The sequence below is a fragment of the Fringilla coelebs genome (genome assembly GCF_963513975.1).
Source record: "Fringilla coelebs genome assembly, chromosome: 16".
NCBI classification, from domain to species: Eukaryota; Metazoa; Chordata; class Aves; order Passeriformes; family Fringillidae; genus Fringilla; species Fringilla coelebs.
Genome location: NC_140042.1, coordinates 97,780 through 122,488, shown reverse-complemented (window position 1 = coordinate 122,488; position 24,709 = coordinate 97,780). Strand labels below are relative to the sequence as shown.

Sequence of the window (24,709 nt, the reverse complement as noted above, 5' to 3'; positions counted from 1 at the left end):
CAGGAAAAAGTATGAAAACCTTCTGGCCTTGAATTAACATTTACCAAAAGCTTGTCTTTCAAGCCTCATCGGTTGGCCAGATGAGGCCAGAAACTGACTTTTTGTTTAACTACTTTTTTTCCTGTGCTGTTATGTAGCAAAAGTAACCAGAATTCTCTTTGTGTGTGGCTTAATGTGTACTATGTAGTCAAGTAATATTAATCTATATCAGTTTTCACTGAGCAAACAATTTCCACAAAGCTACACAATAATTAGGTAAGTGGTGAAATTCGCGAAGTTTTGAGTAGTACTTTCGAAGTTGTTCTTGATGTAATATATTGTTTGGATAGTAATGTTTTGTCATTAATGTTTATTAAATAAAGCTTTAAGTGCTAGATATCTGAGGTGCAGAACTTCTCTTTGGGTAAGAAATCTATTGTGTTTATGTTACCAAGCAGTTGTCATGGGACACCAGATTCTAGTTGGCAAAAAGCTGACTGATTATAATTCTGATAGCATTATTTCTTTCAGTTATTACAAAAACAGTTTCTCCTTTTAAATACAAGTTTTTGTGAAATAATTTGCATTTGAATCTAAGGGGGATGGATGTGGAGCATACTGAAAGCGTAATACTTTCTACAGGGGCAGGGGAAAAGTTCAAGAACTTCCAGTTTCACTTTGGTTTTATAGTTCATGTGTTTAGTCTGAGAGGATGCTTATAAAATGAATGTGGCATGACTGTCAGTGTTACTAAGCCAATACTGGAAACCTCCTATTGGAGAAGAGCTGCTTTATACTTGTTTTTATATGAAGGACCCTACAAGGAGGTCAAAAGAAAACAGAAATATTGTGCAATTGGAGAAGTTAATATGAAGTTTATGAGGACACAGCTCTAGCAATGCCTGAAAACTCTCGGGAATTTTTGCTGCCTGAAGAAATGGGATATGGCATAGAACCACTTTAAGATGTCAGGCTACCCTGGAAAATTTATTACAGATATCTCTATGTATTTATATATATAGCTATAGATCCATAATCCAGTATTAATGAAGGTATTGGATATATTATATAAACAGTATATATGAAGCGTGTATAGAGTACAATATATCTACATACATAGATAGCTTAAAAAAGCTCTACAAAAACTGTTAAAGAAGCCATTCCATTCAAATACTTTCTACTTCTGTCATAGGACAGGCACAGGAAAATCAACAGGATTTTTATGGCTTGTTGCTTGTTCTGGTAGTTTCCAGATGTAAAACTGTACAACTCATACTTGTCCATAGTAGGGGACTTTAATCTGAAGAAAATAGAGCTGCACAGTGATTGACAGAAACACCTTTCAGTTTTTACTGGTTTTTTTCTTACCAGTCAAATAAAACCACTCCCATGCTCCTAGATTTCTTTATGAGCATTCAAAGATTCTGCTTGGGAGGGAAGCAGGTAGGTTTTTTTTGGATCCGCTAAGGAAACTTGATGCAAAGGCATATCATATCAGTGTAACTGAATGCTCTTAAGTTGTTTCTAATGCACCTCTTGTCATCTAACTCTGTACTGCTATCTGTTGTTTTTGTGATACTGTGAAGTCTGGTTTTACTCAGAATCAGAGGCTGTGTCTATGCAAATAGTAGGCATGCATTTGAAATGCATATTATGCATGGAGGTGATCTACCTTACCTCTCAGGACATTTAGCTGGGGCTGGGTTTGCCAGTGTTTGACTAACTAGAGTTTTGCAGTGAGGAAACAGATGTAGAAAATCTTAATGCCATATCAATCTGTCAGATGTTATTTAAATTAAGGCTTTGGAGTGAAGGGGCTTGGGGTTTAGTGTGTGTTTTTGTCAGGTGGGGTTTTTGTTGAGATTTGTTTGGGTTTTTTGTTTGTTCTGTTTTTTTTTTTTAATTTTTGAACATGTGACATACACAGTAGCATAGTTTTGAGATGATTATTTACGTGATGTATTAAAAAAAAGTTAATGGATTTAACAAAATCTCTTGGTCTGCAGGTTGACAGCTACATGTTAGAGAAGCTGTTTTAACAGTGTTGATAGAATGTCTGCATAATTTATTATAGCATTATGTACCTCAGTCACTAGACAGTTTTTCAACTTTAATTTGTATGCTGTTTGAATATAAAAATCTGTCTTTTCCAGGGACCTTAAACCAGAGAACATCTTACTAAATGAAGATATGCACATTCAAATAACAGACTTCGGAACAGCAAAAGTATTATCTGCAGATAGCAGACAAGGTTTGCCATTATTCATTATGTGACAGCAGTAATTATAGCAAGTGATCCTTTGAAAATATACATGTGTTGTATTTACCAGATTGTAACCTTCCAATGGTATTACCTCACCTAAATCACTAAAATATCTTGAAACAGTTTTGACTGTCACTATGTAGATTATATCAGAGGAGGTAGTACTTGGTGTTGTGGAATACCAGGTAGATTACCAAACAGTCTGGGAAGTTGAACTACTTCAGATTGCATTCTTGTCTTGCAAATGAAAACTAAGCAAACAAACAGGTACCATGCATGGCTCACCTGATACCGCAAGTTTTAACTCTGCTTATATGTTTAACTCCAGTGGCTGAAAGAATTGTGCAAATGTGAAGGTTGTAGAATTAATGTGTCTGCAATTGTTACGAATAGACTGTAAATAGATGCTGCAAGCAATGCTTGAAAAAAGCACTAGGCTGAACTGAGTTCAATTGACACTTTTTTCTTAACTGTAACAAACTTGTCTTGGTAGATTTTATAACTAAGTACCTAAATGCCTAGCTTCATGAACCAAACATGTGTTACTGAGATTGATTTGTTTCTTCCCAGCAGGTTTTTTGGATAGGTAGAGAAGTTAAATTCTCATGGGTTCTTTGCAGCATTGTGTAACTTACAGGGGATTGCCTTTTGGGTTTGTTTTTTCTTTAAACTGGGTGGTGACAGGGGAGGAAGGGGAGTATTGGCTAATACATAAGTATGTGTTTGCTTATTTCTTTCTATTTCCTTAACAGCGCGGGCAAACTCATTTGTAGGGACAGCACAGTATGTTTCTCCTGAACTGCTGACAGAGAAATCTGCCTGTAAAAGGTGAGGGCTCTATATTCCAGAACTTGACTGACTATTGTCAGGAAACTGTCAGACAGGGAGGAGTGGATAAATCAAGCAAGCAAGCTTAGTATTTTAAAGAAACAAGATGCTTGAGTATTTTAACAGAGCTTGAAAATTTTTTTCTTATTAAGTATTGCTTCTTGTCTGAAGGCTGGCTTCCTCAGTTTGTCTACTTTTTTGAGTTCTACTAACAGGATTAGGTGTTGTTGGAGAAGGAGGTGTGTAAGGTGAAGTTGGATTTCTCACCCGTAAATAAATCAGAAAAATCTATTATCCAAGTAATATAATTATTTTGATTCCATTTTATATAAGATTGCTCAAATATGGTATTTCCTGTTGTAGGAACAACAGAATGTCAGATGCTGTTCAGTTAAGGAGAAGGCTGCAGCTTTCTTTGACTTGTATTTAGATCAACTTGCAGTTATCTTTCCTGAACTGTACTTAGGATTTGCAACATTTTAAAGCTCATCTCTCTGCCTGGTATGAATGATGGCCTTGAGAAATTTCTGAACTCAGTAAAATTGCTTGTTGACGGTATCCTACTGAATGTGTATATCTGTTTTACTGCAAGGATGGAAGAGTAAGCTAGTCACTGACAAATCACAGGTTAAAAGGATCATTTATGTGAATAGGTGTAGCAATTTGTGCTAGCATTTCTTGAAGTGATAGAGATACTATCAGACTTTTCACATCTTCCTTTAGTGAAGAGCTTTTGACTGTTTTGGCTAATGGAAAGATTTAATTAGAATATCATCTCCTTTTAGAAGTTGCATAATGCTTCATCCATACAGAAAAGTCTTATTTTGAGTAGTTTTAAGTCTTTGCTATTATTTTAGTCTTCCATGAGGATTTTGATGCTTTAATCAAATCTGTGGGTAGGTTACCTCGAGGTAAAATAAATTAAGTGTCCTTTCAGGCTAACACACTAAAGCTTAACTTTCCTTTACCCACCACACTAGAGCATAGCTTTTCCTCACCATTATAGCCTTTTTGTTTATGTCTTAAGAAAAGCTTTAAGTGATAAAGGTAAAAAACTGTATTGTAATATATTCTCCTTTTTTAAATCAAATATTAAGAGGAAAGTATTTTAACTCTGAAGGGGCACATATTGAATTGAGTTGGATGCATCTTTGAATCATCATGTGGATAATCAAGACTCTTTCCAAAGTCATTAGTTACCCATTATTTTGACTGAGAATTCACCTGTCTTCCACTTTTGCTTGGAGTCAGTTTTTGTGGGACTGTCCCTCTACAGTTCTTTCTTTTGTCTTGCTAGCCTACTCTTCTGTCAAGGGCTGGAGTAAAAATAGTGTGGAAAATATACAAAGCAGGTTTGTCCAGTGGGTTCATGCTATGTTTTAAGTAGCAGAAAGTTAAGAATTTTTCTTTTTAAATTTCATTTAAAAGATTTCTTTTAAAAAAAAGATTCTGTGTTTTTTCCTCTTTGTTTTGAAGCTCTGACCTCTGGGCTCTGGGATGCATAATATATCAACTTGTAGCTGGATTGCCTCCATTTAGAGCTGGGTAAGAGATTTGAGCTATTTACTTACATGTGGATCACAAATATATTGCCTCTGATTGGATTTTTACCTTACTAGCAGTTCTGAAGTATTTTCATTATGCAGAGCTGGTATTAATGTCATGCCTGCTTTTATTTGTCCTTTCTGATGCCATGAAGTTGCTTAGACAGCTATAACTACAGCTCCTGAGAGAGAGATTCCTTAAGCTATCCTAGAATTTCACATGTAATTTGTGCCATGATGGTTAACTATATAACTGTATGTGAAGAGGTTTATAAGGCATATCCTCAACACCCTCTGAGTCATTTGAGCTTTTGTTGTTATTTCTCAAGTATCTGGTGAGCACGGGGTCATAGTACCCCTTCGCCCTAGAAAGATTCATGGGAATGAAACTTTACTTGTAGATTTTTTGTTTAATATTTGTCTGGTTTATTCAGGTTAAGGTGAAAGAACCATGGAGAACTAATAACAAAAGTTAATATTTTTCTCTTCTGCAGAAATGAGTATCTTATATTCCAGAAGATAATAAAGTTGGAATATGACTTCCCAGAAAAATTTTTTCCCAAGGCAAAAGACCTTGTGGAAAAGCTGTTGGTAAATATTTGTACTTTTCTTCTTGAATGTGGTATGCTTGTCTTGATTTTTCTTTTTAATAACTGACCAAGTACCTAAATGCTTAACTTCTTGAACCAAAAGGTATCACTGAAATTGATTTGTCATTAAATGGTTTGATGGCATTGGAAGACATTCAGTAGTTCTCTTTTCTGAAAGTTTCTATGCACTCTTGCAAATCTTTTAATATGAACATCTGTGAGCATTATTGACTGTGTAGGGGACTGTCTTGAAAGCAACATCTGTTATTGAACAGCATTTGGATTTTTTTTTGTTTTTAATCTGAATTCTAACAAGAATTGTTAGATGTTGCAGTGCCTCTCCGAGTGTTTGCTCTGGCACTGCAGGCAGTGAGGGATACTCTCCCACTCCTCAGGAGGTTGGGGGGAGCGGCTAAAGGCTTTCACCTTTCAGACGAGACACTAGCACAACGTTGGTAGAAGAAGGAGAGTGGACTCCACTTGGGGGCAAAGTCCAGGTTTATGCCGGTGCTCAAACAATGCCCCTAACCCAGAGAAAGCAGCCAGCTGAAGATAGCCACAATGGCGTCTGTAGGGTGTTATAAAGGGGGGAAGTAAACCAGTGAGGGGTTTGCCCGCCTGCCAGTGGGGATACAGGAGGGCGTGGGGATCAGGGAAACGGGCAGGTAGGAGGGCCAATAAGGGCCACCCGAGGGAGGGGCCCCAGTGCCTCAACCTATCACTTGACGCCCTTGGTAGACGTTTCTAGAAGGAGGGGATGGGCCGTGGAGTGAAGGACAGGACACTGGGGCGGGGTTAAGGGAAGGGTTCAGCCACTTTCGGGGAACAGGGGGAGGGGATAGGGAGATTGACATTAAAAGGAGGGAGGAGGCAGCAGGGGCAGAACCACTCTAACAGGGGGAGACTGGGATAAACCAAATTGCCACTTAATGCAACTAAAACATACAGTAACACAATACAACAGCTAGAAGGGCAAGGAATGTCTTTCTGTGAAATGGAAGCAAACAATTCTAGGTGCTGTGCATTACAAACAGAAACTAAGATTCAAATACTTAGGCGTACATAGTTCTCAGATTAATTGGTTTTGAGCTGTATGAGGGAACATTTAGTTAAAAACAGCATCCTGTACATCACCAGCAGATATATTCATTACAATATAAATCCAGTTGCCTTGTATTTTTAGCATGCACATAACATGTCTCAATAGTATCACCCTAAGAATTACTGTGCCCATGAAGGTTTGACAAGTAGGAAGAAAAAGTAGTTCTGTTCCATCAGTGAGATTATAGTCATGACACTCAAGTGAATATGCAGAGAACATTTTAGGTGTTTATAAGCTTTTTTAAGTTCAATAATCTATCATATTAGCAGGGGATGGGGAGGAAACACTAACCTTTGTGGATGATGATAAATACAACCTAAAAGGCCTATCAGTGCATTCCTGTGTCCAAGTCCAGTTCTACGGCCAAACCAGCATCTCCTGAATGGTGGAGTCCAGGTTGTATTAACCTGGTTGTATCCTCAGAACTGTGCCATTTTGAGGTGCTTCAGGGGCTGATGTTTAACACCAACTGTAGTTTCCATGGCTTCTTGCATCACTAGAGTGTGAGAGTGGACTAAACTTAAAATGAGGTGGTCTTCATCAGGCCTTTTCTGTGTGCTTGTTTCAGTCTTTATGAAGAAGTAAAGCCAAAAAATTGTGTCAACCTAAAGAAGTGCTCCTGTCCTTAGATCTATGAGCTGATCTAATACAAAATGTTGTTGATGAGACATAGTGACAAAATAGCATCTTTCATTATAAACAACCTCCTTATACTATAGATACGTATGCTTAGGGCATGGTGACAAACTCGTATTACATTTTCACATGGTGCTTTGCAAATATGAATAATACTTGCTCTTTGTGATTATTTTATGCAGCCTAACTTAATTTTAATTTGCTTAGGTTCTAGATGCTACCAACCGATTAGGTTGTGAAGAAATGGGAGGATATGGACCTCTTAAGGCTCACCCCTTCTTTGAATCCATTGTGTGGGAGAACCTACATCTTCAGACACCCCCTAAACTTACAGCATATTTACCTGCTATGTCAGAGGACGATGAAGACTGTTATGGAAATGTATGTTTGTCTACTGCTGTATTCCGCTCTGATGCTGCCTGAGACTTCCATTATAGCATAAATATTGAATATTAATATAAATAAATAATATAAATACTAATATAAGTATTTTTACTGACACTGTGGATTAGTTATATTTTAATGAAGATTTTAATTATTAAGAATGTAATAAATATTGCTGGTTACATTTTTTACTTAAATCAGCATTTGTTTTCTGATAAAGTGAGTATTTTGAAAAAAACAAGGCTGGCTTGCTTTTGATCAATTATACTTTTTTGCATAGATACCTGCTGATCTATAGGGAGTAGGCTGGGATTTGGCCCAAAAGCAAAATAAAACTAAAGCATGCTTAAATTAAAAGCCACAGTTTAGTGCAAAATAAGCTTTTATAATAAAAGACATTTAATTACGTCATTTTGTTTCCTCCTTTAGTATGACAATCTCCTGAGTCAGTTCGGTTGTATGCAAGTTTCTAGTTCTGCCTCTTCCCATTCACTGTCTGCTGCAGAGACAAGTACACCACAGACATCAGGAGGAAATATTGAACAGTATATTCATGATCTTGACAACAATTCCTTTGAGCTGGATTTACAATTTTCTGAAGACGAAAAGAGGTTACTTCTGGCAAAACAAGCTGGCGGAAATCCTTGGTAGGATCTTTGAGTGTAGCTAAATAACTCACACAGCAATAAAGAATCCTGGAAAATAAGTGATTTTGATTCAAGTTAATATTTGTCAATCTTAGTATTTTCAAGTAAACAATTAGCAACTAGATTTTTCTTGACTTCTATTTTTAAAGCAATAGCAGCAAAACCCTAATATTATATTTCTAAAATTTACATGGTGTAGAAGATGATGTGGAGTGTATTTATAAGATGGGCAGAATGATGCTATCCAGTGCTGTGGAGTCTTCGCACCACAGTCCTAGAACTAGAAAAGGTTCCTCCTTTTTTACAGATGCCATAAGTTGCTGGAATTTTTTGCATGATAATATTCTGTGGATATATAACCAAAATACCTCCAGACTATGTAACAGCATTTCTTTTCACTCTTTAGAGAAGTCTCTCATGTGAATTTTTGTTGTTGTTGTTGTCCTTTGGGGGGTGGAGGGGGGGCTGCTAAGGGGTTTTTTTTTGTTGGTTGGCTGGTTGGTTTGTTTGGGGTTTTCTTGTTTATTTTTTTGTTCCTGTTCTGCTTGGTTTTGTTAATTTTTTTTACTTTTTGTTTTGTTTGGTTTAGGTTCTTTGTTTGGTTTAGGTTTTGTTTGGTTGGTGTTTTTACCCCCTGTCAAATTTTAGGAAAAACTCACTGGTTTGGGCTAAGGAAGAATCTAAAATTCATGTACTAAAGTTGTTCAGGACTCTCATGGAAAAGGACCTGCTAAGGAGTGACATGAAAAATTACTTGATCATTATAGCTGTTTCTGTGAAAGAATTACTTCTGAAGTAATAGTTATTTTTCTTTTTCTAAGGCATCAGTTTGTAGAAAATAACTTAATCCTAAAAATGGGTCCAGTGGACAAAAGAAAGGTAAGGGCTTTTCTTAATTTCCTATAGCAACATTGAGCTGTCAAATTTTTGCACAGCTGCAGCATAGATAAGCAGCTTGTTTAAAAGCTTCCTTGTTTAAACAATTTGTCACCTATAAACAAGTTATTTCTAAAAATTCAGTGTTTTCTTGTGAGTAGATTGATTTTTTTTTTTTCCTTGATTTAGTGATGTGCTCTTGATTTCTTGGAAAAGCCTAAGTAAATATGTTATTGATGCTTTCATTTTGAGATTGTAGCAAATGAAATTTGCTTGTCTTCCTCCTCCCAATCTGATATAATCTAGTAAACACTTTCTTGATGCATATCTGAATGTGGTTTGAACCGAAAATACCAAAAAATTACCAGTGTTGTTCTCAACTCTGCTTTTGTTCCTGGATCTGACTTTGTGACTTTATCCTGAAAAATGCAGAGGTGATGTTAGGACAGCTTTAAGTGTTAATTTCAGCAGTTTACACATAAGCAAGGATAGTCTGCATCAGCTTTAGCAGAAAGAAGGTTCTCTTTAATCTGAGTTACTACCTGCTTCTTCATAGTCTTTTCTACAAAATCATGACTATTGATTTCTTTGAGAAATAGATTCTGCTTCACTCTGTGCCACTATGTGTATCAGGTTTTGCTGGAACCTGAAGATACTTTCTTAAAATAGTACTTGTGTTTTGCCATGTAGTAGAATAATGCACTGCAACACCCTAAAAAAGGAGTGAGGTCAAATAGGTTAAGTAAAATTAAAGACATGCCCCCTCCCCCAACCCCAAATATACTATCCTAGTACTGGGCTGGTTTTATCCTGCCTCTGTTGTTCAGTTCAGAGATGTGTAAATTTACATATTTACATTTTTAATTCCTTCATGGATTTTGCTGGGGTTTGTTTGTTTGTTTTTGCATTGCTACTTATACTTTTCTCGTTAGGGATTGTTTGCACGTCGGCGCCAATTGCTGCTTACAGAAGGGCCCCATCTGTATTATGTGGATCCTGTCAACAAAGTTCTAAAAGGAGAAATTCCATGGTCTTTAGAGTTGCGTCCAGAAGCCAAGAATTTTAAGACATTTTTTGTTCACACGGTAAGTTTATTTTCTGAATTTTCTTTGTAAATTGCTCTCAGGTCCTTGGGCAATTTCTCTAAGTTATCAAAAAGATTTTTCTGGAGAAAGTATAATAGCTTTGATACAAAATTTCATAATCCTAATTTAAAACAAAACTAAACAAAAACCTGAGCAAAGTCAACCAACAAAAAAAAGCACACAATCCACATCCCCAAACAAAATTGAATAATAATAAAACAAAAATCACACAAAATCTCACTCTGACATACACATTTATCACAAAAATGCAACTGTATTTTAATTATTAGTGTTTAAATTATCCATAATTGGATTTTGGGCTTTAAAGGACATTCTTAATGACTTAAAATTTAGCCCTCCTTGTATGTAGTGAATCATGAGAGGTGTATAATACATTGTCAGTTGACTGCTTAAAATAGTTAATCAGTAATAGATAATGGTATATGGCTGTAATTGAATTTAACTTTCAGAAAGTTAATGAGCTAATTCTGAATAATTATTTTATTGGTAGGTGCAGAATTACTACTGCTTTTTGGTTAAACTGTGTTTGGAGTAATCATTAAAATGTTGTTCATTTATAGCCAAACAGGACATATTACCTGATGGACCCAAGTGGGAATGCTCATAAATGGTGCAAAAAGATACATGAAGTTTGGCGGCACAGATACCACCAGAATGCTGCAAAATAGTAAAGCTCATCCAAAATTTCCCAGTTTCCCTACTTGCTGCTAGAACTCCGTGTGCAGCCGATCAGAGGAATCTTTTCAACCCACCTATTACCATCTCAAGGGGAAGCATACGTCTGAAATGTTCTTGGTTTTTTTTTTTTCTTTTGTTTTTGGTTTTCTTCTTTTCTTTGTTTGTTTTTTTTTTTTTTTTTGGTTTTTTTTGGTTTTGTTTGTTTGTGTGGTTTTTTGGGGGTTTTTTGGGTTTTTTTTTTGGGGTTGTTTTTTGGTTTTTTTTTTTTTAAGAAGAAAAAAAAGGAAGAAAAGCAAAAACCTAATGGAATTCAGGGTTGCTTTGCTCGCACTTTGTGCTTCTGTTGATGCTTCCACATGCATATCATTGCTGTGAAGATCTTGCTTTTGTGCACTTCAGTTCTGTTTCTGCCGCAGACTAGTGGATAGACCTTGCATTACCAGCTTCACTTAAGATGAGTTGAAACCAATCCACACGCACACACGCCGAATCATGTACCAGCCTTGCATTTTATGGGGCTGGAGTTTTCTGTGACTCTCAGATTATCATTAAACTGTTTCATCAGGGAGCTTTTATATGCCTCTCCTAAATACCACCTCTTTGTTTTCTCTTCCTTTCCTCACAGTCACCCAGCTTATTGGTATATGGCATTTATAGCCAGGTTGGTTGCACCCTTGTGTAATTCCTAACATAGTTCTGGTTGCAGGATTTGTGTGGTACTATAGTAATTATGTGAATGATTCAGATGTATTTGTCTGGCAGACAGGCTCCAATGATAAAGCTTTTGAGAGAGTAAAATGCTGAACATAGCACTGAAATTTCTAAAATTAAAGTGTTGGCTTCTGAAGCATTTTAAACATTAAGTTTAAATTTTAATATAAGTCATATGTGTGATTAATCAAGGGACAATAAACTTAGCAGCATGCTTTTAACTAATGCTAACTAAAAGAGAAACTAGTTAGTATGGGGGAGAAAAGGCTACTATTGAAATAGTAGTTAGTTTTTCACCTTTTCAGCAGATGAGGGCTGGAAGCTTTCTTTCCAGGGTGTGCATGTGTTGTGCATTTTAGTGGGGCCAACCTATTTTTTTGGGTAGAGAAGGAAATGTGAAAACTTTGTACAATTGATTACTTGACATTTTTTTTTTGTCTCATTGTGTAATGAGATGTCAATTCTGTTTTTGGTCCTTGGCCAAGCATTCAGGAACTCTGGAAAAAATGTAAGGAATTGAAATACAGATAATAAAGTAATCTGGTGAGAAAATCAAAGGCAAATATTGATACAAAGGGGAAAATATATGGTATTTAAAGCATATCTATAAAATGAAAATATTTATCATATTGATCTCCTTTATCCTCTTCAAATTATGGCTGTTTTTTGTGGTCAAACATTTCTTGTCATGTTACAAAGACACAACTTCCTGTGTGCTAAAAAAAAACTTCCCCAGTGGTATTTTCCACATGCTTGTGTTCCTAAACCTTACAGAGGAGAATGACCTAGGTCTGGACAAAGGCATTCTTTCCTTGTTTTAAAAGCAGTATAAACATCACACCTATTTATTCACTATATATTACATATACCATTACTTTGCATTTTGAGTTGTCATACTATGATGTGCGTTTCCTTCCACCAAAGAAAGGTTCCTCTACAATGATGAAAAACTCATAGGCTACTGTTCTCTAGAAGCAGTATTTTAAGAACAATGGCTTATCAGATTTCTCAGAAAATACATGAATGTTGAATATTTTCTTGTACAGGGTGAAGGAGATCTATTATTGATCTCTTAAAAACTGTGTTATGTGGTTGAACTTTATGGCAGTTTAGCTTTTCCAGTCTTTAAAAGAGAGTGCAGTTGCCTTTTCTTTTGGAGCAACTGCATTTCTGTAGTTGTCTATATCCCATCACATATGGAAACCTGAGAGAAGCAAATCCCTGGCTTACTGTGTTTGGTATTAAGGGGGAGAAGGGGTCTTGCAAATGGCTCAGGAAGATAAAGTGTTCCCTTTGCATCGTGAGAAATTTCATCACATATAAATTATACTCCTTGTCACTCAAATTTGAATAGCACAGCACAATGTACACAGCACAATCTGTGTCTGTAGTAAGCTATATGTGCTGTTTGAACCAAGATGACATGTATTCTAAGTCTGTTGCAGTGCTATCCATTTGTTCTCCAGCTGTCAAATTCCATGTATCATGTCCACTGGAGACAACCCTACCACTTTTGGATTTATCTCTGGTATTGCGATCTAGACAGACATATTCCCAGCTTCATACAGGAGAGTTTGGCAGTGATGGAGATTCACAGTGCCACTGCTGTTCAGTGTGACAAAACTTGGCCTCACATAAAAAGTCTGGCAAAATGACCTTCATTGGCTTTTTAACTAGGTAGAGATCTAGGTGTGCTTAAACGTGCTTTCTGTAATATTTAGATTTTTAGTCATTTTACCATAGCAAATTAATTGTGTTTTTTCACGCTTTGAAAATCTTCTCTCAGTAGGCTTTCATCCTTCCCACCAAAAGCTTTCAGCCAGCCTTGTAGATCTTGGTAGCAGTAAGCTGTCAAGAAGGTATCTGGAAGGTTGATGTCTGTATTCTAGAAGTCCTTTTTTTTAATAGAAAATGCTGTTATTGGAAAACTAAGCATCTCTTACAGGCATCACTCCACTAAGAGCTTCAGTATTCCTGATCCAGTCTTACTTCGCTACTGCTTTTTTGGGAAGGAACTAGAACTTTCCTGAGAGGGGTATTTCTGTTTCTTGGACTATGTGTAGAATCTTTGGGTTTGAAAGGTGGCAAGAGTATAGAGTACGGCATCACAAAGCAATTGTAGATTCAAGTATGTTTTACCAGTTTGTCCACTGAAATGTGTGTTGAAAGGTGCTGCATACTATGAAGGGCTGGTACCCATTTTAAATGCTGATACCTGATGTGAGGTAGAATCAGGTCTGTTCTGAAGATCACTCCTGTGGTTCATGGGGGTTCATGGAATGAAATGTGCAAGGGAGGTTCTTCAGAGCTGCACATAGGCCAGGTGATTTTTCTGCTTTTAATCCAAGGTGTTCAAAGGAGAAAAAAAAATTTTGGTACTTGAAGACTCTTCTTAATATTTCTCCTTACTGCAAACCTACTGAAAACCAAATCTGTTGATTCATTTAATCTCTTGAAATTTCAACAATTGTTGATCATTTATGAAGAATCTGGTCAATAACATTATAATTTTGCTTTGCTTGGTATTTGAACTTCAGAAAGGTATTTATTCCATCTTTTTCTCTGGTGTGGAGCTTAAAAAAGGATGAAGTACTACTGCCCAGTCACAAGAAGTTTAGAACTACTTTAATAAACTGAGAAATTAGTTTGTTACCATTTGCCTTAAAGTCCAGTTTTCTAAAGGTTTTGTATTAAGAAAGAGTTACTTCAGATGTGATGTTGAGGCATTGCTAGCAGACTGATATTGCTATTAGGATTCCATTTGCTAGGCACTTAGGTGCTGAAAAGATCAAAATTATCAGTACTGTGCTCTACTTTTCTCCTTCTGATGTGATTTAATTGTGAAGTATCTGCTATGCATAAGTCTGAAAAGAATTGTGGATTGAAACAAAGATGTGATTATTCTAATCAGCTTTCACAGTTCAAGATGCTTAATTTAATGTGCTTAATACAATTATTTTTTGTGCTGGGAACTTTGAAGAATTATGTGAATTTCCCACATTTATGTTTTCTTCTGAATGATTGAGTAAAGTCAAGACAATTACTTCATTTGGCCTGTGGACAAAACATTTGATTTCAACACCTTGCTGAGGAGAGAACTTGTGTATTAATAGTTGCCTAAAGATGTGGCCTCTGGATGGATTCTGATCATTCTTTCTACTAGTAAATTGCACAAATAGGTGCAGTATTTATATCTGAAATTTTGCTGAATGCCTGTAATGCTTCATGGAAATACTTTATGAATCAAATGAAAATGCTCCTGCAAAGCCTCATGATGCAGATTGTCTGTTAGTTGATCAAGTGAGCTTACAGACAAGTAGTTCTGTAGTCCAAAATGGCATGTTTTCATTTATTACAGATAGTTTCAGAATGTTTCCTCTTTCATAGAAGAAATGACCGTTATGCAACAAACAGTTGGAGAGGTTCATAAGCACCCAATAGCCTGGTTTTTGAGTAAAGAGAATATACTGAGTTGGAACGGACACATCAAGGTCATCGAGTCCAATTGTTGGCGCTGCACAGGACTCCCTAGCAATCCCACCATGTACCAGACACCTTCTTGAACTCGGGAGGCTTGATAGTGTGACTGCTTCCTGGGGAGCCTGTTCCAGTGTTTGGCCACCCTCTGAGTGAAAAACCTTTTACTGACACCTAACCTAAAGCTCCTGTGACTCAGCTTTGTACCATTTTCTTGAGTCCTGTCCCTGGTCAAGAGAGAAATCTGTCTATCAGCTGGGCCATGAATGTAGATGATTGCCATTTGACAAAGCTTCCTATGGCCATGTACTAACTGACTTGATATGGTGAATATTCGCAATGGTAGAAGAACTGAAAACTATATCTGACAAAAGAGAAAAATTAGGAACCGGGAACCATAATCAGTTTTGATAGTTGTATGCTATTTTCAGGTTGCTGGCAGTCAGTTACACGTGTAATATGCTCTACCTGGTTTGTAGCTGTAACTGTGATGTACAGAAAAAAAGGAAAAACCCACCCCAAAGAAACAAAACCTCTGACCCCCCCCCCCCCCCCAACAAACCACAAAACAATCTCCCCTCCTCTAAGAACTTGTGAAAACAGAAGCAAATAATGCAATGATATGATATACACTTTTGTATTTTTATTCTTCTAAGGTTATTTGCTGGCTCTTGTTGGCCTCTAGTTCAGTCTGTGTTATTTAAATTCTAATATATGAATTATTTGGATTGAATTCATGTTCGGGGCCATGGTGTTGTATGTATTGATGTACAGCCTTGAATGTGAATAATTATTGTAAACTATATTTTACACCTTTTTTCTGGCTTTATTATATAAATTTTCTATTGGTCGATTTAATCATATCTCATAATTTAATGACTGTTTACTCTCCTCTCGACAGATCTCTGTGCTGTAGATGTGTAGTTAGTGACTGGATGACGGATTTCACTTATGCTCGGTAGTCTGTAATAAAGGCATGTAGGGTTCTGCGCGGCCTCCGCCTCTTCCTTCCGCCGTGGGGCGGGGGGCACGGGATACAGACGGGCCCGCGGCGGCCGGCTCGGCGGCGGCCCTGTCGCAGACGTGAGCGCTGCTGCCGGGGCCCCAGGCCGGAGCCGCTCGGGCGGCGGGCGAGAAGGGGCAGGGCGCTGTTCCAGCCGACGCTTCCGGTGGGCGGTGCGCCGAGGGCCGGGCAGCCGGGGCGGCCCCTTCCGGCGGTGGTGAGGATGGCGGCGGAGAACCACTGTGAGTTGCCGGTCCCCCCGGCTGGCGGCCTCAGCGCGGGTGGGCCCTGCCGTCGGTGTAGCTCGGCGCCGCTGCCCGGCGCGGGGCCCGGCAAATGGGTCAGGCTGAACGTGGGGGGCACCTGCTTCCTGACCACTCGACAGACGCTCTGCAGGGACCCTAAGTCCTTCCTCTTCCGCCTCTGCCAGGCCGACCCCGACCTGGACTCGGACAAGGTGAGCGCGGGCCCCGCCGCGCCCGCTCCCCACTTCGGGCCCGCTCCCTCGCCGCCGCGCCCGCTCCCCGCTCCGGGCCCGCTACCCGCCTGCCGCGCTGAGGGTGCGCTAGGCGGCTGGTGCCCGGCGCTGTGACGCCTGCCTAGGCGGCCGCCGGCGTGAAGGGAACGCGGGGCCCGGCGCCGCGGTGAGGGGCGGCAGGAACGACTCTGCTGCCGTGGGGGGAGTCTTCCTGAAGAGTGTTGCTTAATGAGTACTGTCGTGCGAAGCAGTTAGGTTCGTAAATAACAAATCTGCCCATAAATATAGCAGACAGCCCAGTATCGTTTGTTTGTTTGTGTAATATTTTTATGTTGTTGGCGGAGTTTAGTTTTAACGGTTTAATGAAATATTTGTATGCACTGACATTGTGTTATTTCTGCACTGTCATTATTCTCTTGTTCAATTACAAGAAACAGAGCAAAGTACTTTTGATAATAATCTCTCAGACGTGGCATTCTGTCTTTTCAGCAATTCTTAGAGAAAAATGTTACATATTCTGCATAGATTGCAAGTAGTGGGTGAATATTTTGGTATTCACTCTGACTCATTTTAGTCAGGGGAAGAAAGCTATTAAGATTTTATTTGGGGCGTGGTATGTAGTAATGGCTATAAAGTATATAGTGCTGGCTCTGAAAGAAATTTTGGAGCATCACGGACAAAAAAGTTAGGGAAAAGAAAGGAACAGCTTATAACCCTATAACCAACAGGTTGAAAATAAGGGGTTGCTTATTATATATAAATTTAGAATTTTTTTTTTCAGTGAGGTTAGTAGATTTCATCAATTTTTTAGGCATAACTTCCAGAAAGGATATTTGAACACTTAGGGAACAGAATGTAATGTTCCTGAGTTATAAGGAAGAAAAGTTGAAGTGTGGTGGTGTGGGAGATGTTTTGTAGTCGTCTTCGGTTTTGGTTGAGGTTTTTATGGAGAGCTTAAATTTACCTATAAAACTAAATTTAAATATGTAGGCAGCTTGCTGATAGGTAAACTGTCTCTTTGGGAGGGAGTAGGAAAGCATTCCTCTAAGGTTTCCTAATTAAAAGATAAAGCACTGCCAAATGCTCTGGCAAATGGGAGGGTCAGCTGTGTCCTGCACTGCTGTCCAGCATTGCCAGCTGGGCAAGGGAGGGGATTGTCCCATTCTGCTCTTTTTTGGGATGTGGCCTCACTTTGAGTCCTGTAGCCAGTTTGTCACCACAGTATCAGAAGGATCTAAGGCTCCTAGATAGCATCTGAAGGAGGAACACAGTTTCTGAAAGGGAAACCATATGAGAAATAGCTGAGGTCACTTGGCTTCTTCAGCTGGAGGAGGCCGAGGGAAGGCTCATTGCTGTCAGCATGTTCCTGTTGAGGGGCAGTATCAATCTCTGTTCTGTGTGACTGCTGACGGGATCCAAGGGAACGGCTTGGAGCTGTGTCAGGGAGGTTTATGTTGGATATCAGGAAAAGGTTCTTTCCGAAGAGATTGATGGAACACTGGAACAGGCTTCCCAGGGAATTGTCATGACCCTAAGCCATGAGCTTGACAAAGCCCAGGTACATGGCAGGAGTGTTGGGGCTGTGCTGTGCAGGGCCAGGAGTTAGACTTCATCCTTGTGGGTCCCTTCCGACTCAGAATAGTCTGTGATTTCAAGATTTCCTTAATGCTTCCTACTGTAAAGAACTGAGTGGCTTCAAGAAAGGTAGCATGTTGGCCTTTAAACTGCCTTCAGGTACTGATGTTGAGTAGGACAGGGCAGCCTGTTTCTTGTTGTCAGGTATGTTTCCACTTATAATGGGAGAAAGATTAAACTTTGGCATGCCCTGTGGCCAAACTAGTGTTGAATGGATTATTTCTGGAGATTGCTTTTTCCTAACTCTGAGGACTTCCAGTTTTGTAAGCCCTGTGTTTCTTAATGCAGTTCAGATGATGACCAAGTACGGAGTTTTTTTCTTGAAAACAGGTTTTATTTTTATCTGTTTTGGATTTTCCTTTCCAACTTCACCGGTTTCTTTTCCTTTCCTAAATAATACTTTTCAGCTTATAATTCATATAGTTGTCAGCTATTCTAATTTCTTTGGGTTGTATCTGTAGATTGCACATTCTTGAAGTGTTTTGGTTATGTAAATATATTTATAGATTAAATATTAAAACCATACTACTTCATCTATCTACTGGTTTTGATGCATAGTCTTGCTTTTGTGAGACCATGAGCTTAGATCAGAAGAAATTGTCATTAGACTTCATCAAGCATTGTCTAGTCTGAGTGTAGGTTAACTGATAGCACGCTTTAATATGTCAGCATTTTCTTGAACAGTTAATTTTATACCAAATTATACATTCCTTCACTTCTTCTGAAATGACACTGTGTCTAGGTGTCTAAAGCATTTAATTGTAATTATAGAAGGGGTTTATGGCTTTTTTAGTTCAGGTTGTGGTCTTCCTACATTCTACCAATCCTGGTTGGACAAGTGCAGTTATTCAGAAACTAAGTCTATGTACCTGAAAATACATCCTCCATGTTTTTTCCAGCAAAACATATTAGGAACTCCATGTACTGTTAAGTAGAGAGAGCTTTCAGCTATCATAGTTCAGTAATCAAATCTTTCCATATAGGCATTAATGTTCAAATGCTGACGATTGAGTTGGTAGAGTGAGTTTCTTTCACTAGCAATTATTGCTAGTATGATCCACATTATTAGTATGATCCACATTATTAGTAATGATGATTTTTTGAGTATCTCCTGTAAACTACTAGAATATTAAAAATAAGAATAAGTAAAAAGGTATTTGGGGTGATGCCACATCTCTCTAGTATATATCTGTAGGATATCCATTGCCCCAAAACCTTATGTACTAATAGATTAATACAGCCAGTAATCCACTTGGTAGTAGAAAGGAGCAGTAGAAAGGTTTCAGTTAGAAACCTTTCTATGAATCTTCCTTAGATCTCCTGCCAGTGCAAGTATGTCAGTACTATCTTGATTGCAGGGGTTCACACATAGATTCTAAACAACATAGAAATTACCAATTTTGCTTCTTTATGTCTTTGTCAAGAATATCAGCTCTGCAGGTGAATCTCTTGAACTGTTTTGCAATTCGCAAAACGCTGTAGTCTGTTTGGTAAATGAGCATTAGTTTTCATCTATTCATCTATTACTTCGCTTGTCTACATGAGATAGGTAGGAATTGCATCTTCTACTTTTTTTTTTTTTTAGAAGATGCATGTACAACCCTTGCTTGGTACACAGCAGTTCTCAGTACCCTGTGAGTATCTGTACATCTGAGCAAAGACAAAAAGCAAATGTTTTTAGAGCAAAGTGTTGAGGTTAAAAAAAAATAGGTTTGTTTGCCTTTAATTTAGGAAAAAAGAGAAAAAGGAAAAACTGGTATTTGAAGCTCACTAGAATGTAGCCATTGTTCTGACTCTTCAGTCTCCCAAACAAGATTTCCTGGTTTTAAGTGCCATTTTTAACCTTAACTTTTGGTGTTCTCACTTACCTCTTAGATCTTTCATGCTAACGATGTTGTTAATCATTGATAAGGGGTTAAGGGGATTGATCAGATAAGAGAAGTTGTGCATTGGATGATTTGATTGATCAGTCTGATACCATGATAGTTATATTGTTTAATTCCTTTTATTGTCTTTAATAAATCCAGCTTTTGGGGATGTGGCTATATCTGAATACCTGCTCACTGCAAGATGAATATTAGCTTGCAGTTCCCACTTGGATGTTCAAATCATTGTGAGGTTTTTGGTTTGTTTGGTTTGGGCTTTGCTTTGTTTTGGGTTGTTTGTTTGGTTTGTGTTTGTTTGTTTTTCTAATCTAGGATGAAACAGGTGCCTATTTAATAGACAGAGACCCAACCTACTTTGGGCCAGTGCTGAACTATCTCAGACACGGAAAACTGGTTATTAACAAGGACCTAGCTGAGGAAGGTAAGACATCTCTAATATCTTGTTTGCTTGCCACTTGCTTATTATTTTCACTTCTTTTGAATCACCAAAATTAACTTAGAACAAAATGGCAAACCTTTACCAGTGTAGCATTTCTGTCTGTTTCAAGCAACACTGATAGGTATCATGCAATTATAGTTTATTCAGTTATTTGAGCATTTTGAGTACAATTCTTGATTTCACAACCCCGATTTTCAGTTGGAACATAAGTATTCAAACAAGAGGGGAGATGCCTTTTATTGTGTAGTCTTGTATCTTTCCTGTGTAGCTGAAATATTTGGGTTTAGTTCTCTTTAAGCAAAAGAATGCTGCCTAGGAAGCAAGCTTTAGAAGATGTAAAGCAAACTAAAACTGAAGTTCTGGCATGTTTAGATGTGTGGAATATGCTTTTAAAGACTGAATTCTGTCCTCAGCTTCTCCCTTCTTGTTCCCAGTTTGGATCAATTTTACCCTAATGGAGGATGACTGTTTTAAAACATACAGTAATAAAACTGTATTGATAGCATATTGAAGAAACTTATCAAAGAGTAATACAATTTAACACTACTAGGGCTAATTTTAACAATACTAGGGCTAAATAGTATGAAATGTAATTACCATGTGAATTAGTTGAGCATTAGTGAAGCACAGTTAGGCATACTGTGTGTGGAGAACAGGTGGGCCTTGAACATGTGAGTAGAAAGTATATATCTTCAAGCTTTTGTTTCAGACTCTAAGATCTCAAATGACAGGAAGAAAAATTTTATGCTTGCTAGCAGCTGCAGAGATTTTTCAGTAGGATTATTTAAATTTCTCTCTTGCATTCCAGCCTGAGGCAGGGCCTGAGGTATGGTAGTTTTAGTAGTCTGCTATGGAGCAGTATCTGCGCATTTTTTTGTTTCTTGTCTTTTGTTTCTTGTTTTGTATGTGAAATGGCATCAGTTTTCTTTGGGATATTTTTAGGACAATTTTTTAGAATGAGCCAAACATTGAATTTCATGTACCTGAAAGAAGCCAGAATTGTAAGGGTGGTGAACTGCCTTATCATAGAGAAAAAGAAATAATTTTCTGCAGCTGTTGGGAAGATAATCTTGTGAACTGGTTGGTGATTTTGGCCTGGAGTCTTTAGTTATACTATCTTCCCAAAAACTGTTTTCATACTAGGTGTACTGGAAGAGGCTGAATTCTACAATATCACATCTCTAATAAAACTGGTAAAGGACAAAATAAGAGAAAGAGACAGCAGAATCTCTCAGGTGAGGCTTGTTTTCTTGTGTGTTCTTGATTATTTGTTCTATGACAAGTAGTGAGAGGGTTCCATTTGTTTTTTTATATAACTCCTCATTTCCCCAGTAAGATACTGAATGGCTGCCTCCATCACTGGATGATCTGGAACCACTAGTATACAAAGATTAATATTCTTAATTGCTGCCAGTCTGCTTACAAAGTTCACGGATCTCTTTCAAAAACTGAAAACATTCTAGGTAATTGTTCCAAAATGTTTGGTAATAGTAGGATTTGTTGTAATATCATTTCTGGAAATTGTTATGTTAGAGAACAGCTTTTGTAGAGCATAGCTTTCTCATTGACTTTTAAATGTTCTGAATATGATGAGGTTGCCTAACTATGGTATAGCTGCTGTTTATACAGTATGTTTATGCAGCATATGTACAGATGCTGTTTAGCTCCTGTCATATGTTTTTGTAGCAAAGTTGCTTTCTTTATTTGTAGTTCTCTGTGATTGAGAAGGTTGGCTCTTCTCATAGCAGTTCACATTCTCCATGAAAGTGAATATGAATAAGTTTGTTCATTAACTCTGCTACTCAGGTAGCTGGTGACTTCCCTGGTTGCTGAGTCTTCATGGAGATACTACAAACTTATATTGTTATTGACAAATTTCTCTTGAAGCTAGGTTGTTGGATCACAGGGTTGCTCTGATAGCATTTACTATAGGTCTCAGCTAAAATGGTCCTAGTTATTCATTGCTCTGGTTGGGTTCAAAGTGGTGTTGCTTACCATTTCTAGAGAGTAAGGGCAACTTCAGACAAGTCACAAATGTAGTGAATTCCATGCCCTATTGAGCATCTTATATTTCTTCTTGAAGGTGCCAGTCAAACATGTATACAGAGTGCTGCAGTGTCAGGAAGAGGAACTCACTCAAATGGTTTCCACAATGTCCGATGGCTGGAAATTTGAACAGGTAAAAAATCCATATGGGATATAGTTAACACAGTCTTCTAAGCAGTGAGTATGAAGTGCCTTTTGTGAAAGAGGACTACAAATTAAATTTCATGCATCTTTTTTTATTCAGTCATTTTCAGAATTTGGATAAACATACACAGCAAAGTTAAAATGTGATACTTGTATTTGCATTTATCATAAAACAAAAGAAAAATTCATCTTTCCAGGAGGTAAATTTTGCTGACTTTCTATAAAAACATCTGCAATGCCTGAAATGTAATTCTTTGGTGTCTGCACATGAGCAGTTGAAGGGTGAATCAACCAGAATTAACTAATAACTTCAAGTTTATGTGAATGATAGGTTAGATATGAAGAGCTCTGGCTTAAAGAGATGAGCTTGGGAGATCAATGTTTGCCAGGCCCAAAGAGTGGTTCTTCAGATAAAAAAGCCTGATACACAAAGGAGGGTGGACTTTACCTGTGTAGATGTGAAGGTTGATAGCTGTGAACTATGTGAATGTTCTTGTTCTTTGCAGTGCATAAAAGTAGCTTTGTGTGTATGTTCAAGAACACACTGTAAAATCGCAAGATCTATCTGTTATCTTTGATAATTTCTGTAAGTAAGAAATTACTGTACAGCTGCTTTATCCTTCACATTCCTAATCCGTAGAGTATTTAAATTGCATTGGAGCAATGAATCTGTTAACTCTGAAATGCAAGTGTTCATCTGCTAGCACCCTTTTCAGTATCTGATCCTTACAATAGGAGAAATTGAAATAAGCACAAGCCCATTGTCGTGTGTAGTGTCACTCTAATAACACAACAAAGCGACATATAAAAGATGTTTATGACACAAAGGTGAAAGAGAACATTTTGTTTATATTTGACAAAACATGTAAGGTGCTGGTAACGTGGAGACAGCCATGAGCAAATAGACTAAACAGGCACAGAGCAAGCGTTTTTTGCTTCAGTACTCCGCTTCAAGTATTACCAGGTCTGTTTGCCATGCCACGAGCTAAATGTTGTTCAAGTCCCTGAAAAAAACTCTCACTTAATGCACAACTGTTTTTTGGCTAGTGCATGGAAAAAGGTTTTTCAACGTTCTTCTTTGTCAGGAGAAACTAACTTTCATTACAAATAAAGCTCCTTTACTTCTTAGCAGATTAAATGACACCATATCTTTTAGCTATCCTTTACCCTTCAGGGATATTTTATTTGGGAGTAATACTGCTTTGACAGTGCAACTGCTGAAAGACCTATTGTAATCTCTTTTAGAACTGGAAGAATCCAGTGGTTCTCTTGGACATTACATCCTTGTTTCATCCAGCTGTCTCCCTACTTCCTCCCTCTCCCATGTTGAATATTTTTAGATTCATAGTTTGAAGTAGGTAAACAGAACTGCTGTTTGATCTCATAATACTTAGCATCTCATTACCTCACACTAGCCCATTCCCTCCTTTGTACTCACTTGAAGCAGGATTAGAATATTGTGCATAAACAGTTTTATTGTTAATGCCTTCAAACACTGTAGCACTTCTGTAATTTTTTCTAAGCCCATGCTGCTCAGCAGCGTGCTTTCTTTCAGAAGCAGTCTTTGGGGCAGTACCCACCATGCTCTGTATGTGAAAAAAGATGGACTCATCATCTTTTTCAGAGGAGTGATATTTTTACAGATTGAGAGTCCTTGTGCTCTGAGCCACATATAACATGCTCAAGTGGTTGGTTTTGAAAAATATTTTTTTTTACGCTTAGCATTTCAAAATTTTATAGTTAAGTATGATTGTATATGGTTATTAAATAGGAGTGGAAGGTGCTGAACTGTTGCTGCACTAATGCAGATGTATTGATGCCCTTTTCCAAAGAATACATTTGAAAGCTCTGCTACAACAGTACAGTTATGTATTAGTCCCAGTAAAAAATCTGTTTCCAAAAATTATGGTGCCCCACTTTTGTGAGTTATTTTGTAGAGGATTTTTAGTTTCAATTGTTGCCTCTTCAGGCAATCAGAAAAAAACCAGTATTTTGGCAATACAACAGAATAAAAAACTGTGGGCTATGCAAAGTGGCTAAATAGAAATGCTTTAGACCACAGTGGTGTTGATCATGTAAATTTTAATGATTAATGTAACCTGAGTCGGGGGCACCATAATGCAGTCATAAGTATGTCCACTGTATGAGGAGGATGGTGTTTAACTGCTGTCTTCAAAATTATTCACACACAATAGCAGGATATAGATAAAGTTACAATTCATGGGCCTTCTCATCTGTCGTAATCTCCAGTTTACTC

General features: G+C 37.8%; 1 protein-coding gene across 5 annotated transcripts in view; it reads left to right on the top strand.

Moving 5' to 3' along the window:
- PDPK1 (3-phosphoinositide dependent protein kinase 1) overlaps positions 1 to 24,709 on the top strand; it is a 60,071-nt gene that overhangs the window by 15,341 nt on the left and 20,021 nt on the right. For 3 of the 5 annotated variants that reach the window (XM_084216751.1, XM_084216752.1, XM_084216753.1), the window contains 9 exons: positions 2,133 to 2,230; positions 2,995 to 3,070; positions 4,547 to 4,615; positions 5,109 to 5,205; positions 7,150 to 7,323; positions 7,756 to 7,973; positions 8,795 to 8,852; positions 9,782 to 9,934; positions 10,516 to 15,793. In XM_084216751.1, coding sequence (XP_084072877.1) covers positions 2,133 to 2,230; positions 2,995 to 3,070; positions 4,547 to 4,615; positions 5,109 to 5,205; positions 7,150 to 7,323; positions 7,756 to 7,973; positions 8,795 to 8,852; positions 9,782 to 9,934; positions 10,516 to 10,623 — 1,051 coding nt within the window. In that variant the 3' untranslated portion in view covers positions 10,624 to 15,793. Of the gene's footprint in view, positions 1 to 2,132; positions 2,231 to 2,994; positions 3,071 to 4,546; positions 4,616 to 5,108; positions 5,206 to 7,149; positions 7,324 to 7,755; positions 7,974 to 8,794; positions 8,853 to 9,781; positions 9,935 to 10,515; positions 15,794 to 16,029; positions 16,282 to 20,135; positions 20,245 to 21,405; positions 21,498 to 22,345; positions 22,442 to 24,709 lie in introns of those variants that run through there. The other 2 variants (XM_084216755.1, XM_084216754.1) reach the window with 2 other exon arrangements.